This window comes from Pimephales promelas, chromosome 16 (genome assembly GCF_988280905.1).
Source record: "Pimephales promelas chromosome 16, fPimPro1.hap1.1, whole genome shotgun sequence".
NCBI classification, from domain to species: domain Eukaryota; kingdom Metazoa; phylum Chordata; class Actinopteri; order Cypriniformes; family Leuciscidae; genus Pimephales; species Pimephales promelas.
In genome coordinates, this window is record NC_142784.1 from 27263771 (window position 1) to 27279177 (window position 15407).

Sequence of the window (15407 nt, forward strand, 5' to 3'; positions counted from 1 at the left end):
ACAAAAAAGAGATCGTGACAGAGCTCGTAATAAAACCAGAATCAACATTGGCTTGACATTTCGGAGATGGCGAGAACTAAGGGAATTGAAATGTAAAGGTGACGCAGAGATCGTGTTTTTTATTACTTTTTTGTTTTCATTATTAGGATAACTATATTCATCCGCACTGTCATGCAGAGCTGAAGCACAACCAAAACAATGTTCTTCTGCAAAATGCAAGCAATTTTGTTTTTTACCAACAGAGGGCCAAAAGTTCAATAGTGTAACTTTAATCATTTTTCTGTTTTTTAACATTCGTTTTTTAACATTTATTTTGTATCAGTGTTATTTTAGTATTGTTTCTATATATTTTTTGTTTGTTTTTGTAATTTGTATTACTTATACAGTATATATATATATATATATATATATATATATATTCATGTAGCCTTCTTTTATTGTATTTCAGCAACAAAATGTTTCATTTTAGTTTTAGTTAACCATAATACATCTGTTTTACATCTTTATATCTTTTTATATTTTTGCTACTTTACTTTTGTGAGACAAAAAAGTGCGCTTTTTTATTCCCAACTTTAAATAAACTTGCCACCATTGAATGTTTTTAGGCAGCTGCACAATACATCATTTGAGATGTGCTAGAAATATTCAGAACTAATTTATATAAAAAATGACAATTCTCCTGGACATTGGCCATTGTTAGTGGACAAATAAACTAGTTAGAGTGTGCATTGAGATTCAGACTGAGGTTTATGAAGACAAGCGGTCAGCGGGAGGACAGTTGAAGGGGTAGCAGTTTATTTATTTATTTGTAGAGATGGTAGTGGGGGTTGTTTTTCATTGCATTGAAGGTCAGATTTGATCTTTCTTTCTGTCTGTTTGTTTGCGTTCTACATTCATTCCTAAACTGCATTTCTTTTCCCTCTCGCCCTTCTCCTTGCTTTTTATTTTTCTCCTCCACATGCACACACACCTGAGTAATCACATACTCTTTTTTTATGAACAATTGCAGTGATTATGGCTGGTAAGCAAACTGCTCTGAAAGCTCGGAATGACTCCCTTCTTCAGATGAATTCCCTCATGCTGTTTGTACGAGAGGAATCGTGATTGTGAGGCTGAATCACGGCACAAATAATAATGGCATATCAGCACACCTGGGAATGAGAGGAGGCTGAACTTATCATCAACAACAGCACAACAACCAATTGCAATAAACTGATGCCAAAAATCATCTTGGTTAAAATAAAGAAACAGCGAATAACCTAATGTCTTAAAGAGACTTTAAACAATACTAGATCGCGTAACATAAATCTCATGCAGGCAGTTTTGACATATATTATTTTTATTTACAAATAATGGTTATTTTATAATTATTTGTGTTTCATATTTAAATATATATACTGTGATGATGATAATGTCTTAGTGGTAACATTTCTCCTGAACTCTCTATAATAAATAATGGATTATAAAGGTGCTTTGAATGCATTATAAAACATCTGCTAAATATTTTCTTGTATAATACCCTCCTTATAATTCTAGAATTTAGTACATTTATTTGGCTATTGGTTAACACTATCAAATAATCCACACAGATTAAGTGGTATCAGCAGTAGAACATGTTACTACATTTTGAATAAAGTCAACAAATCATTCCCGGTAATATATTTCACAATAATAATAAAAAAAAAAAATGTTTACAATAAAACAAAGAACATGCATTAAGAAAGTAGAGCAAAATTTGATTTGATTTTGTCCTTAAAAATAAAAACACAATGTTTTTGCTATGCCCTATTCTCTTTAAAAATGAACAGGTAACTATTTCTCTGCGTATTATAACTGCCTTGCTACCTTGGAAATGCGTTATATAAAAATGACTCAAGTAAAGTCTAATTTTATGCTAGACTCAGGCAATTTTGGAAAAAGCTCAAGTATACTACTTCATATGAGTTTACCTGTCTCCACTCTGCGCTCCGCTAGGCCCCGGTCGCTACCTGCCACAGTTGCACTCCTGTCTGCTCCGAAACAAAGCAGGAAGAGCAGTGGCCGTTGCCTAGTGATGGTGTTGCCATGGAGACTGGCCAGCCAGACTCTCTCTATAAAGAATAGGTTGTTATATGTACATCTAGAGCGGGGAGGGGAGGCAGTGGAGTTTGGAGTTTCAGGTTTGAGGATGGAGGGGTAGGGAGGTTCATTAAATCAGAGAAAGAGAGAGACTTGCTGAATTCTCTATGATTTGGCATGCATATTAGACCAGACAGCAGTGTTGTATTTTACTGCGTTCTGCCTCATTTGCTATTCTGTATTAAGAAGAGGGCCGAGGGCTGTTTGGCTAGACTGGGGCCTTAGGAAAATGCATGAGAAAATGAAAAAAAAAAAAATGTTCTTTTCTTTTTCTTTTCTTCACTTTCTTTCTGACATGCACATGTAAACGTCCTTGTATAAAAAATGTACCAAAAACTATTTAAAATATTATTTTAACATTTTGTTTTAACAATTAAAAAAAAGTGTGGTAATATATATATATATAGGCAAAGTCCTTTTTTAAAAACAAAAAATGTACATTCAATTTTTATTTACTTTTGAGTTTAAATCAGAAATTCATGTCCCAGTTACACTTAATGTTGCCACATTTCCCTGGTTAAATAAACATTACATCAAAATTCATATACAATGTAATTCATGTTATTTTTATTAAAACCAAATATAAATCTCATCATTTTAGTGTTTTTGAGCATTTTTACGTTTATTCCAAAATAACAACTAACAGTAGTAAAATATAAACAATTTATTTTATTTGTGAACTAATGTTCAGCTTTCTTTCTAACAGTCAACTTATTGTCATCAGTCATCAAGCTCGGTAAACACTGGTCACAGACACGATGTGCCTTTAATTTCACCAAGCTGATTGCTCATTCAAAAAAAAAACACATCATGTTTCTTAGGACATTTCATTTGATTTTGGCATATATACTGGCATATATATATATATATATATATATATATATATATATATATATATATAAATATATATATATATATACTATATATAATACGTTAAATTCAGATTTTTTTTTGCATGCTTTTACATCTTGTAGCTGACCTAACCTTGCAAATTATGTGCATATACATATTAGTTGTTATTAGAGCATTGCAATGTCCTCAATTCAACCAGATGGTAGGCCCAGAGACAAATTATGCATATGCCCTCTGAAAAGAGCTTACTTGCACCCCTGACCTATCATTTATTTTCTTTACAAATATACACATAGCTAAGGAGATATATTGTATTTATAAGGACACAAGCATTCTGTGTTAGAGGTATCATATATTTTGCATGAAGTTCTGGATTCACAATCCCAGGGTTCTGCTGTAGAATTATTGATTTTCAAATGTTTACAGTTTCCATTTCTTTCCATTTCCATTTCACACTGTGACTGTCTTGTGTAAAGAATCTTCATGCTGGTGCTTGTGTGTGTTTTGTGTTGATTTGACTCCTTTTGTGGTGGATTTGCTTTTGTAACATTCAACGAATGCTTTGATAATGGCATTAATTTTGGGATGCAGGATACTCTTTGTGTAACTGCTGCATCACACTGTTTGCTTTCATCACTAGAGCTCTATGTCTCCATGTATCTCTCAGTCTTGGTTTGTGTGCAAGGGTGTGTGCATGTCAGACTGACTGTACCGCAACCATAGATCAGGTTTTATTATGCACCAAAAGCTGATCCTCCTCTTTCACAGCGTCGTTCTGTTTAAGGTCTGTTATGCAACTCATTGGTCTGGTCGAAGTACTGTGGCCTGTGCGATACGGCAATGCTTTTTCTTTCATCTATCTATCTATCTATCTATCTATCTATCTATCTATCTATCTATCTATCTATCTATCTATCTATCTATCTATCTATCTATCTATCTATCTATCTATCTATCTATCTATCTATCTATCTATCTATCTATCTATCTATCTATCTATCTATCTATCTATCTATCTATCTATCTATCTATTCATCTATCCATCCATCCATCTACATCCTATCTATCTATCTATCTATCTATCTATCTATCTATCTATCTATCTATCTATCTATCTATCTATCTATCTATCTATCTATCTATCTATCTATCTATCTATCTATCTATCTATCTATCTATCTATCCATCCATCCATCTACATCCTATCTATCTATCTATCTATCTATCTATCTATCTATCTATCTATCTATCTATCTATCTATCTATCTATCTATCTATCTATCCATCCATCCATCCATCCATCCATCCATCCATCCATCCATCTACATCCTATCTATCTATCTCTATCTATCTATCTATCTATCTATCTATCTATCTATCTATCTATCTATCTATCTATCTATCTATCTATCTATCTATCTATCTATCTATCTATCTATCTATCTATCTATCTATCTATCTATCTATCTATCTATCTATCTATCTATCCATCCATCCATCCATCCATCCATCCATCCATCCATCCATCCATCCATCCATCCATCCATCCATCCATCCATCCATCCATCCATCCATCCATCCATCCATCCTGTCTGTCTATCTATCTATGTATCTATCTATCTGTCCGTCCGTCCGTCCGTCTGTCTGTCTATCTATCTATCTCCAACCATCCTGTCTGTCTATCTATCTATCTATCTATCTATCTATCTATCTATCTATCTATCTATCTATCTATCTATCTATCTATCTATCTATCTATCTATCTATCTATCTATCTATCTATCTATCTATCTATCTATCTATCTATCTAGCTAGCTAGCTATCTAGCTAGCTAGCTAGCTAGCATTGGTACTTGTCTGGTTTTATTCCTAACCCCAAAATACAAATGGCGTCTGTTTATTATGTGTGACCATACATGGACATTTGTGTGTGTGTCTGTGGTTTGATGAAGGGGGTTATTAAAAACAGGATTCCACCCCATTTGTCTTGGTCAGGAAGTGGGGTGCAGCATATGCGGGCAACCTAAAAAAAAGATTAGGCAAAGATGTACCAGTAATAAAGCCTAGCTCAGGAGGGGGTTGCATGTGGAATGTGTCATTTGTTTGTGCAAAATCCATCCACACTGCAGCAAAACTTAATGAGGTGCTTCTTATGTTCTATTTTAAAGCTATGGTTTAGGAGACGCTATTATGTGTGGTTTTCTGTAGTGTAAGGCACATATTCAAGGTATATTCTGTGTAAATAATCTATTTAATATTTAAAATGTTATATATTTAAAATATTAACATTTAATTGTATATGTAGGCTATATGCATTTTTTTTAAACTGAGGGGCAAGTCAAAAAAGGTGCAGGAAATGCAGCTCTCCATTGGTGACCTAATAACTGCATCCATCTTTCTTGAGCTTTTTTTATTTATTTTACAGACACAAGTCAGACCAGGAATGTGGGATTTTCTTTATGTGCGAGGTGCTGCTATTATGCTTTTGCATGATTAGTTTGATGGCCTCATGAAGCCTGTTTGTTTTTTGGAGTGTTTGGCATGTGAGATCATAGAAAGGTTTGTGCCAACAGGTGCTTGTGTGTCCTGTTACTTGAGCTGCTTTCTCTCCCAGCCAATTGTGTCCTAATTAGAGATGTGTGATCTTGCTAAAATAGAATCGTGTCACTATAGGATCATTTGGAGAAGAATTGGGGTGTGGAGAGAGAGAGAGCGAGAAATGATAAGGGAGGGAGGTTTTTGAGGATTCCTATTCCTATCTCTCTCTTTCGATTCCCATGGGGCGGCAGACACACTTGAAAGCTGTGAAGTGTGCTGTTCTGCCTGTATTCTCCTCGTAATTGGCCAAATGCTGCATTGGGAAAGATTTAGGGAGGCAGGAAGGCATGGCAAAGAAACTCCCGCGTCTGTCTCTGAAACTCTCTATGTTTTTCTTTTGGCTTGACTCATCTCTCTGTTCTTCCCATCTTCCTTTTTTTGTGTTAATATTGGGCTTTGTTCCAATACCTAGTGTGCTGCCTCGCTGTCTGCTGCCTTAGACAGATGTCTTAGCAGCATCCTACTGTCGTGGAGACTCAGAAGAGAATGATTTGGAAAACTCTTCATAGCCGTTCTCATACTTGACTCAACTTCTGTAGAGTTTTGGTGTTAGCATGATACTAAGCTAAACTATGAATTAACTATTAGTGTCATATATAATTACATTTATAACCTAACCCAATAAATACCTATACATAAATGCAGTATAAAAATTGTATATTTTTATATTTATAAATTTTTATATTTTATTATTATATAAATTTTATATAAAAATATTATATAATTTTTTACATATATATTATATTTATATAAATATTATATTATATAAATATTATATATTATATTATTATATATTATATTATATTTATATATATTATATAAATGAAAATAGAATAAGCAAAAAAATAACATGTTGGGTAAAATTAATTTTCAATGAACTGTAACATAACTCTGTAAACTAACTTGTAACTAATAAACTGTAACTGAACTGTTAATATCAATAGTATTACATCAGTACTACATTAAATATAAATTTGATATGGAACGAATTTTATCACTTAAATTATTAAATATTTTTACATTGATTTAAATTCTGTAATTATATAGTAATATTCTATAATTGTATATAAATACACTGTATACTCATATATTATATTATATTATATTATATTATATTATATTATATTATATTATATTATATTATATTATATTATATTATATTATATTTTGTTAAAATAACTCAAGTATTCTTTGTGTTTGTCATTATAAATGAATGAATTTTGTCTAGTTAAGTGAACTACAAATAATATCCCCTTCTCTCATTCTGGGATTTCCTTTTCCACAATGCATACATGTGAAATGAGTTTGGCCTATCTTAGAAGGCATCATAATTAAGTTGCCTTGTACCTTTTGGAACAGGCTTTGCGTGGGGGGCGCCTTATGATGCCTTAACATGCTGCCTATGGAGGCAGCTCACTAGATTTTGGAATTGAGCATCTCTCTCTCCACGCATCTTTTTTTTTTTGTGTGTGTGTGTGTAAATATGTGTGTGTGCGGACACAGGTACGAGAAAGCAGGATTGATTGCCTCTGGCTGACATCCGAACACTACACCTTAAACGCGACTGCAGGCTTTTAATCATTGATAGGCTTTTGCTTGTGAAACTGCTGATTCACACTATGCTATTTCAAACCTTGTATTTAAGCCTTTATTTTACATATATGCAATATGTGTGTGTTTTGTACATGATGTGAGACCGCAGGAGAATGTGTTGGGATGGAGAATGTTAGTGCTTCTGCCCGTACAAATGCATGTGCTCCACAGGGAGCATCTATGAGAGAATCATAAAAGACAGACGGACAAAAGAATTGATTTCCTTCAAAACCTTTCATTTTTATTTCTATATAAGAACTGCTGAAAAATGGAATGTATCAGTCTGTATACTTGAATGTTTTCTTTTGATTGAAACTTTTGATAAAATAGTCTCTGATTCTGTACTGTCAAGTTCATCCTTCTTATTTATCAATTTTACATTTTGTAAAATGAGTGCATTCTGCATTTCTCAAACCCAAAAAATGAAAATGCAGTCATTCATTCGCCCTCATGTCATATCCTACAGCCAATATTTGTGTAAGGCAGATTGTAGAGCTGCTTTCTGGAGTGCAGTTCACTCCTTCACCAGTTGACATGCTCTAATTATGCAGTGTGAATGAGAAGCTTTGAGTACACTACTTATTTTCGGTGAACCGTCCAGCTGTCTGTATAATTATCCTTATTACTTACGTACATTCCGACCCTTTTGTTCTCTATTTAACTGTCTTTTACTATTTTTACACACTGATTATTTAACTGAGTTGCATGCAAGTGTGAACTGGTTGCTTGTTGTATGCTAGTCTCAGCTTCAGGCCAATGAACCATTGACTGACCATCTGGTCGAATACAAAAACACAATGCTTCATTCTGATTGGCTGTGTAGACTCAATTTCTGGGAGTCAGGGTACACAGATATCAGATCAGTTCACAGAATTGGAGCAGTAGTTGAAAAATATACTGTATGTCCATGCGTCATATGTGTTAGAATTAAAATCTGAACACACGTATATTAGCAGCATAATATCATTCATGAGTCAGGTGCTTTTACAGCCAATGATCCAAAAAGTACAAGGAATGTTACATGTTTTTAATTGAATGTGTATTATTAATTTATTATATATTTTAATGAAACAATTAGTTTATAGAGATATAACAAATTATTATTATTATTATAAATAAACAGGATCCAGCTGTTCATATGTTTTAGAAATAAGAATAATAATGATAATTATAGTAATTATTTTGTTATTATTATTGTTGAATTTGTCTCAATGTCTCAATTTGTCCATATGTTTTATTATTATATTTGTCTTAAATAAATAATTAAAACAAAGATTATCACGTATCCATATGCTTTAGAAATCATTGTAATAATAATAATTATTATTATTACTGGGAGTTTAAATAGAAAAAAATGTATGGATGGATTATTATTATAATTGATTTATTTTGTATTTTTAATGGGATATGTATTATTAATTTAAGATATATTTTATTAAATAATTTGTTCATTGAGAATGAGATATAACAATATGATTGTTACTATTATTATTATTATTATTATTATTATTATTATATTGGTCATAAAGAAACTATTTGAAAAAACACTTGTCCATATATTTTAGAAATAGTATTTATAACTATAATTATTATTATTAGTATTTGGACAAATTAATTTAATTGTTATTTAAGTGTAATGCTTCCAAGATTCTAATTCTGAAAAGTACATTAGAAGCAAGATTTTGCCTTGGATGTCTCTAAAAAAATTATTTGCATTCACATAGTTTGTACATTTGTAAAATTTGAAAATACAGATTTTTTTTATTTTTATTGTATGTATTTGTTTGTATAACTGTGCATTGCCCTGTCCATTAGTGATAGAAATCATTGTAATAATAAAAATAATTATTATTATTATTACTGGGAGTTTAAATAGAAAACATGTATGGATGGATTATTATTATAATTGATTTATTTTGTATTTTTAATGGGATATGTATTATTAATTTAAGATATATTTTATTAAATAATTTGTTCATTGAGATATAACAATATGATTGTTACTATTATTATTATTAATATATTGGTCATAAAGAAACTATTTGAAAAAACACTTGTCCATATATTTTAGAAATAATATTTATAACTATAATAATAATAATAATTATTATTATTATTTGGACAAATTAATTTTATTGTTATTTAAGTGGAATGCTTCCAAGATTCTAATGCTTAAAAGTACATTAGAAGCAAGATTTTGCCTTGGATGTCTATAAAAAAATTATTTGCATTCACATAGTTAGTACATTTGTAAAATTTGAAAATACAGATTTTTTTTTATTTTTATTGTATGTATTTGTTTGTATAACTGTGCATTGCCCTGTCCATTAGTGAGATGTTTTGATACTATTTTAACTTCGTAATAGTGAAATAGAGGCCTGTGGATGGTCTCAGTACCTCCAGATTTCTTTTCCTCACTGTGCCGTGAACCGACCTGCACTAAACCGAGTTTCCCTGTAAGCACCACGGACAGCTCCAGAGCACACTGTGTGAAAGTTCAGTCCTGCCTCTAATGCTGCTGGTATCCACTGCTGCAGCTGCACACAACACAATGCAGCCTCTCACAGACTACATGCTCTAGTGTGTGCCTAAATCTTCATTTACAAACCGCTTCAATGCAGTTCCTGCCCGCTTGTTTTTACTTCCCCGCTCAACTTTGCATGTGTAATGTGTGCTCTCTTGAGTTTGTTGTGACCACTCTTTCATCTGCAATGTTTTTTTTAAATACGTCCTCTGTCTCTTATCTTATCCTGGTCCACTCTCTCTCTCTCTCTCTCTCTCTCTCTTCTCTCTGGAGATTAGGGAATAACACAGAACATATTCCCCCTGCTCACTCATGCTCCCTCCCCCACTGATAGGATCTCTGGAGGATGGAGTGGATTAATGACCTCGCTGGAGAGGGCCAGATCTCTCCAAATCACCCCACAGAGCTGCACACACCCCTTATCATGAGTGTGTGTGTGTGTGTGTGTGTGTGTGATTTACAGTAGCACATATGCTTATTTCCACTGTATATGTGCTCAACTCATCACTAGTCGCACTGTGTTGCATTTAATTCAACCCGCTGAAAGACAGACCTGTTCAGCCATGAATTGAAACTGATCTACACAGAGACATCGTTGTCTTCCTTGTTAATTATATACACCAGTCTCCTGCTGTGTATTTGTTTCTCTCCGCAGCAGTTTCCACTCTTCCTGTGACAATATTTAACAGACCTCCAGTTCTCCCAGCGGAGAGCGTGTCCCCCTCCCTCCACTCAGACTGCAGGCTTCAGCAGGCCCGTATACCACTGTGAAAGGAAACATATGGACAGAAAACACACTAGAGACAGAAACTGAATATCTTAGTGACTTGGGGTGGCAACAGCCACGCACTGTCCGCGTGAGGTCATTTTCGTCATCAGAAGGGTCCGCGGACATGTACGCACACCGCCCACGTGCTGCCCGATTTTTGTGTCCACGCTTACACAAAAAACACATCTCTGCACACCCACTGCCAAGGAGTGTACTGTAAAAAGGCTTTTTAGAAACCACAAAGAACACCCTAGCAACCATGTAACAATGAACTGCATAGCGACCATCCACATCCTACATCCAACTTGATTTTTCTTCAAAAACATTTAATCATGTAGCATTTTTTCTTTCTTGTAACACTTTACAGTGTTGAACAATAACAATAACAATATTTTACAGTATTTATTAACCTATTAACAGCAAAAGTTTTAAATAATTGTGTAAAGTAAAAAAAAAATGTTTTTTATGGTTTTGAAGGAAGTCTCTTCTGCTCATCTAAGGCTGTTTGTTTGAAATACAGTAAAACAGTATTATTCTCAAATAAAAAAAAAATCCATCTGAATATATTTTAAAATTTAATTTATTCCTGTGATGACATCATTACTCCAGTCTTCAGTGTCACATGATCCTTTTGCTGCTCAAGAAACCTTTGTGCTGCCTAATATTTTGTGGAACCATAGAAATCTTTGATAATACAAAGTTAAAACGAACAGCATTTTTTTTGTCTTTTTGTAATTTTGTTTTTACAGTCACTCTTGATCAATTTAACAAATGTTTTCTGAATAAAATAATTTTTTTTTTTTAAATCTTACCGATCCCAAATGTTTGAATGGTAGTGTAGGTTGATGTTAAAGTTCTGTCATGAAACTCTAGATATCGCAACAGACTAATAGGTCATTAACTCAATCTGCTTGCAATCACATCATTCTCTATAGAATGCACTTCTGATTGGTTCCTGCTGTATCAGCAGCCAATGAGCTTGCTGCTCGACTTTGAGATACTTGGTCAGTGTCTGCGTAGCAGTTTGCAGCACGCTTTCAGAAACCCTCCACCTTCCCCAACTCCACCTGTATAGATCTGCTACGGGTAATTCATGTTTTCTATTGTGTATATTGGTGGTTACAAGTCTCGTAGTTGCTCTGCAGCAGCAGCAGCGTAGCAGATCTATCCCTCTGAGACCAAACATATCCATTTCCATGCCTAACAAAATTCATTGTTAGTCCAAAATACCTAATGGATTAATTAACAATAATGTATTTCTTAATTTCTTTCGTCTTTCTTTGCAGCCAAAAAAGCAGCTGATGGTTCTGTCATCCCAAACGGCTACTGTGACTTCTGTCTAGGAGGCTCCAAGAAAACAGGCTGTCCTGAAGATCTAATTTCCTGTGCGGACTGCGGCCGGTCAGGTGCGACCTAACCCATGTAAGCTCAACTCGGAAATGGGGACTTATTAATTTCTTTACATATTACCTTCTTTTGGGTTGTTGCAGGTCATCCGTCGTGTCTGCAGTTCACCGTCAACATGACGGCGGCGGTGAGGACCTACCGCTGGCAGTGCATCGAGTGCAAATCATGCAGCCTGTGTGGGACATCAGAGAACGATGTAAGTCAACTGAACGAAGCAACTTTCTTTTCCAGTGCAATCTTTGTTGTGTTTGAGAACTGTTTTATCCAAGCCCCCGGCGCTAGTGTTTGGGGACATGTGCATACAAGGATCAACTTGCATTATTTTTACAGGATCAGCTTTTATTCTGTGATGATTGTGACAGAGGGTATCATATGTATTGTCTAAGCCCCCCTATGTCGGAGCCTCCGGAGGGTATGTGCTATGTGTTTTACATTTAGGTGTTTTAAGTGCACTGCAAAAAATAAATAAATAAATAAATAAAAATAATTTAATTTTAAAAAATTATATTTTGTATTTTATTTTATAAATATATAAGAATATATAATTTATAATATAAGTATATATAAGTATATATTAAGCATACACAAATATTATAAAAATCTACATATTTTTATTTTAATTATTAATAATAAATAATTTAACTTGCCACTTAAAAGTGTTATTTCAAACATTTTCCAAATATTAATATTTAGTATATATTTTTGTTCAGATGTTTTTTCTAGTTTTAAGCACTTTACTCTTGCATATTTTGTTACACAAGTTTGTTGGCTGGAAACCTCTTTTTTTTGCACAAAAGCTACTTTTCAGGAAATGAAAAACAAAACAAAAAAAACACTACTTTCTAAATAATTAAACACTGTTTTGCCAAAGTTGATATTGTGACTTTATATATGGTCAAGACACTTGTGTTATTATATTATTAACATTTGACCAAAATCAAGGTCAAATGGAGTTACAAGGTTTTTGACCAGCAATTTTTTGAGAATTTTAGACATGTATGTGTTTTGTCCACCATTAGTGGACAAAGTGCTGCATTACATTACATTTTCATCAATTTACCAGTTATAAAGTTAACTGCTGTGTGAGCGCTCAGTTTCTTCTGTCATTCGGCCAAAATCTCATGTTTTACTCATCAATCTCATTGATGAGTACTTCGCAGTCGCACAAGCTATTTAAGACAGTATTAGCTATGAATTGATCAAATGCTAGACTAAGACACTCTTCTCCACTGCATTGCAAACAAGCAGAGACAGTCCAAACTCTCATTGGCACTTCATTCACAATGTGTGTGTACTTATGAGGCTTCATCAACAGTTTGAGGATTCAATGATCCAATATTTGCAAAACCCACAGACATCCGTAAAGTGTGACCAATAGTAATGATTTATGAAAAAATCTCATCTACTCTCAAAAAAACATGAATAAATACTGATAAACAATCATTTTTTGCAGTGTACAAGAACCAGTACTTAAAAGTGCTATGTCTAACTTTGGCCAAATATTACACGCTGCAATTTAAACCAACATTTGTGTCTCTTCCTTTTCAGGGAGCTGGAGTTGCCATCTGTGTCTGCGCCAGCTAAAGGAAAAAGCGTCCGCCTACATCACACTAACCTAATCTCCGTGCCCTACTTCACCCTAGCAGTCTCATCCTACTCTATCCCATCATCACAGATCCAAAGAGACTCCCCCAACATCCACCAGAAGAGAACAACTTTCATCTGCCCATTGCCTGTGTGGTGACAGCAAGGAAAACATAGGGTGCGACTAACATTTTGTACGTCAATTGGGACTCAAGCAGACCTTTCCTCGTCAGTCCCTCCAAAGAGTTCTTTCCTTCAATGATCAGAGAGGTCTTCTTCTTGTCTGACTCCATCTTATGGTGGCTAGACAAGTAGTGCCAAACGGTTTGTCGCTGAGGAGACATTTTGCACGAATCTGAGGTAGGGCATGTCAGTGGGAGGAGTTTCTGTGACATCATTAGATGACGCACCAACTGCAGATGGGACGAGTGCCACTTGATCTCACCGCAGCTTTTGGTGAGAGATGGTATCAACGTGCCATTGATTTTATTTTATTTTTTGCTGTATATTCTTCAGGAGCAGACACCAGCACATAATGAGATCATGTTTAGTCATTAAATTTGGCCTTATTCTAGCTGTAATTAGACTTCTGTTGTAGAGATGAATGAATTCTTCAATAATTAATATCCCTTGAGGATACAACTTTTGGTTCTTGCAACACATTACAAAAAAGGTGATATATCATGAACATAGTCTGTGTTAAAAGGAATAATGCAGGTTCAATGCACGCACTTGTAGAATAAAGTTGATAACCACTTATTTTTTTTTTTTTATTTTTTTAAGGGTTACAGTGAAGTAGTCAATTGCGGGATCCACAGGACCTAACGCAAAGAGACTTAAAAGGGATAATTAGTTACTCAATTTTTTTTTTTTTTAATTTACAGACTGTTTGTTTTATTTGTCTTTTGCACACACAAAAAAAATCAACAATTTATAGATGCAGAGTTTGATATTCTCATCTATTTTTCGATTGTATGCGACAATGAACTAATGAAACACCGTAGAGCAAAATCCTTTTGCCTGCTGCGACAAATGCCAATATGCAACTTGAGTCTGGCACCTGAGATCTGAAGCAGAGAATTGGTGGGAATTGAAAAAAAAAATGTCTATGACACTGGACTGAGACTGACAAATCTGTCTAGACCTCATCCTGCAGGCTTTAAAAACAAAATCTTTAAAAACAAAGATCGGTGCGGGACAAAACGTGAAAGTTGCCTGTGTGAGGAACGCGATTGAAAAATCTATTCCTCACACTTACAATGGAAATGAATGGGGCCAACCCGTAAACACTAAAATTACTCATTATTTCAGATATATAACCACAAGATGCAAAAATAATGTGTGTTAACGTGATTTTAGTGTGAAAAAAAGACACTTGCTGACCCTTTCTGTGTAAAGTTATCCAATTTAGTAACTTTGTTGCCATGACAATGTTAAGCAAACAATAAAACAACCATAAGAAATATGTAAACAACACAAGTTTCTACAGAAAGTTAATGCGAGTGCTTTTATAAAATGATAAACTTCACATTTCTTCTTTTAAATCCTCTAAAATAGGCCCCATTGACTTCTATTTTAAGCGCTTCGCCGTTACCGCAATTTTTTTTTCTCTTTTTTTAAAGTGTTAAATCACGCAAAAATGAAAATGATGTCATTAATGACTCGCCCTCATGTCGTTCCAAGCCCGTAAGACCTCCGTTCATCTTCGGAACACATTTTAAGATATTTTCGATTTAGTCCGAGAGCTTTCTGTCCCTCCATTGAAAATTTGTGTATGGTATACTGTCCTTAAAGATATAAAGACATCATCAAAGTAGTCCATGTGACACCAGTGGGTTAGTTAGAATGTTTTGAAGCATCGAAAATACATTTTGGTCCAAAAATAACTAAAACTACGACTTTATTAAACATTGTATTCTCTTCCGGTTCTGCGTTCACGAGTCACGCATGGTGGCGTGTTCAT

General features: G+C 34.0%; 1 protein-coding gene across 2 annotated transcripts in view; it reads left to right on the forward strand.

The window, feature by feature from the left end:
• Positions 1-14786, forward strand: part of dpf1 (double PHD fingers 1) — a 45639-nt gene extending 30853 nt beyond the window's left edge. Inside the window, exons 9-12 of one of the 2 annotated variants that reach the window (XM_039670730.2) lie at positions 11740-11859; positions 11944-12056; positions 12191-12272; positions 13409-14786. In XM_039670730.2, the coding sequence (XP_039526664.1) occupies positions 11740-11859; positions 11944-12056; positions 12191-12272; positions 13409-13479 (386 nt within the window). In that variant the 3' untranslated portion in view covers positions 13480-14786. The remainder of the gene's footprint in view (positions 1-11739; positions 11860-11943; positions 12057-12190; positions 12273-13408) is intronic. The other variant, XM_039670731.2, reaches the window with a different exon arrangement.
• The last annotated feature ends 621 nt before the right edge of the window (positions 14787-15407 follow it).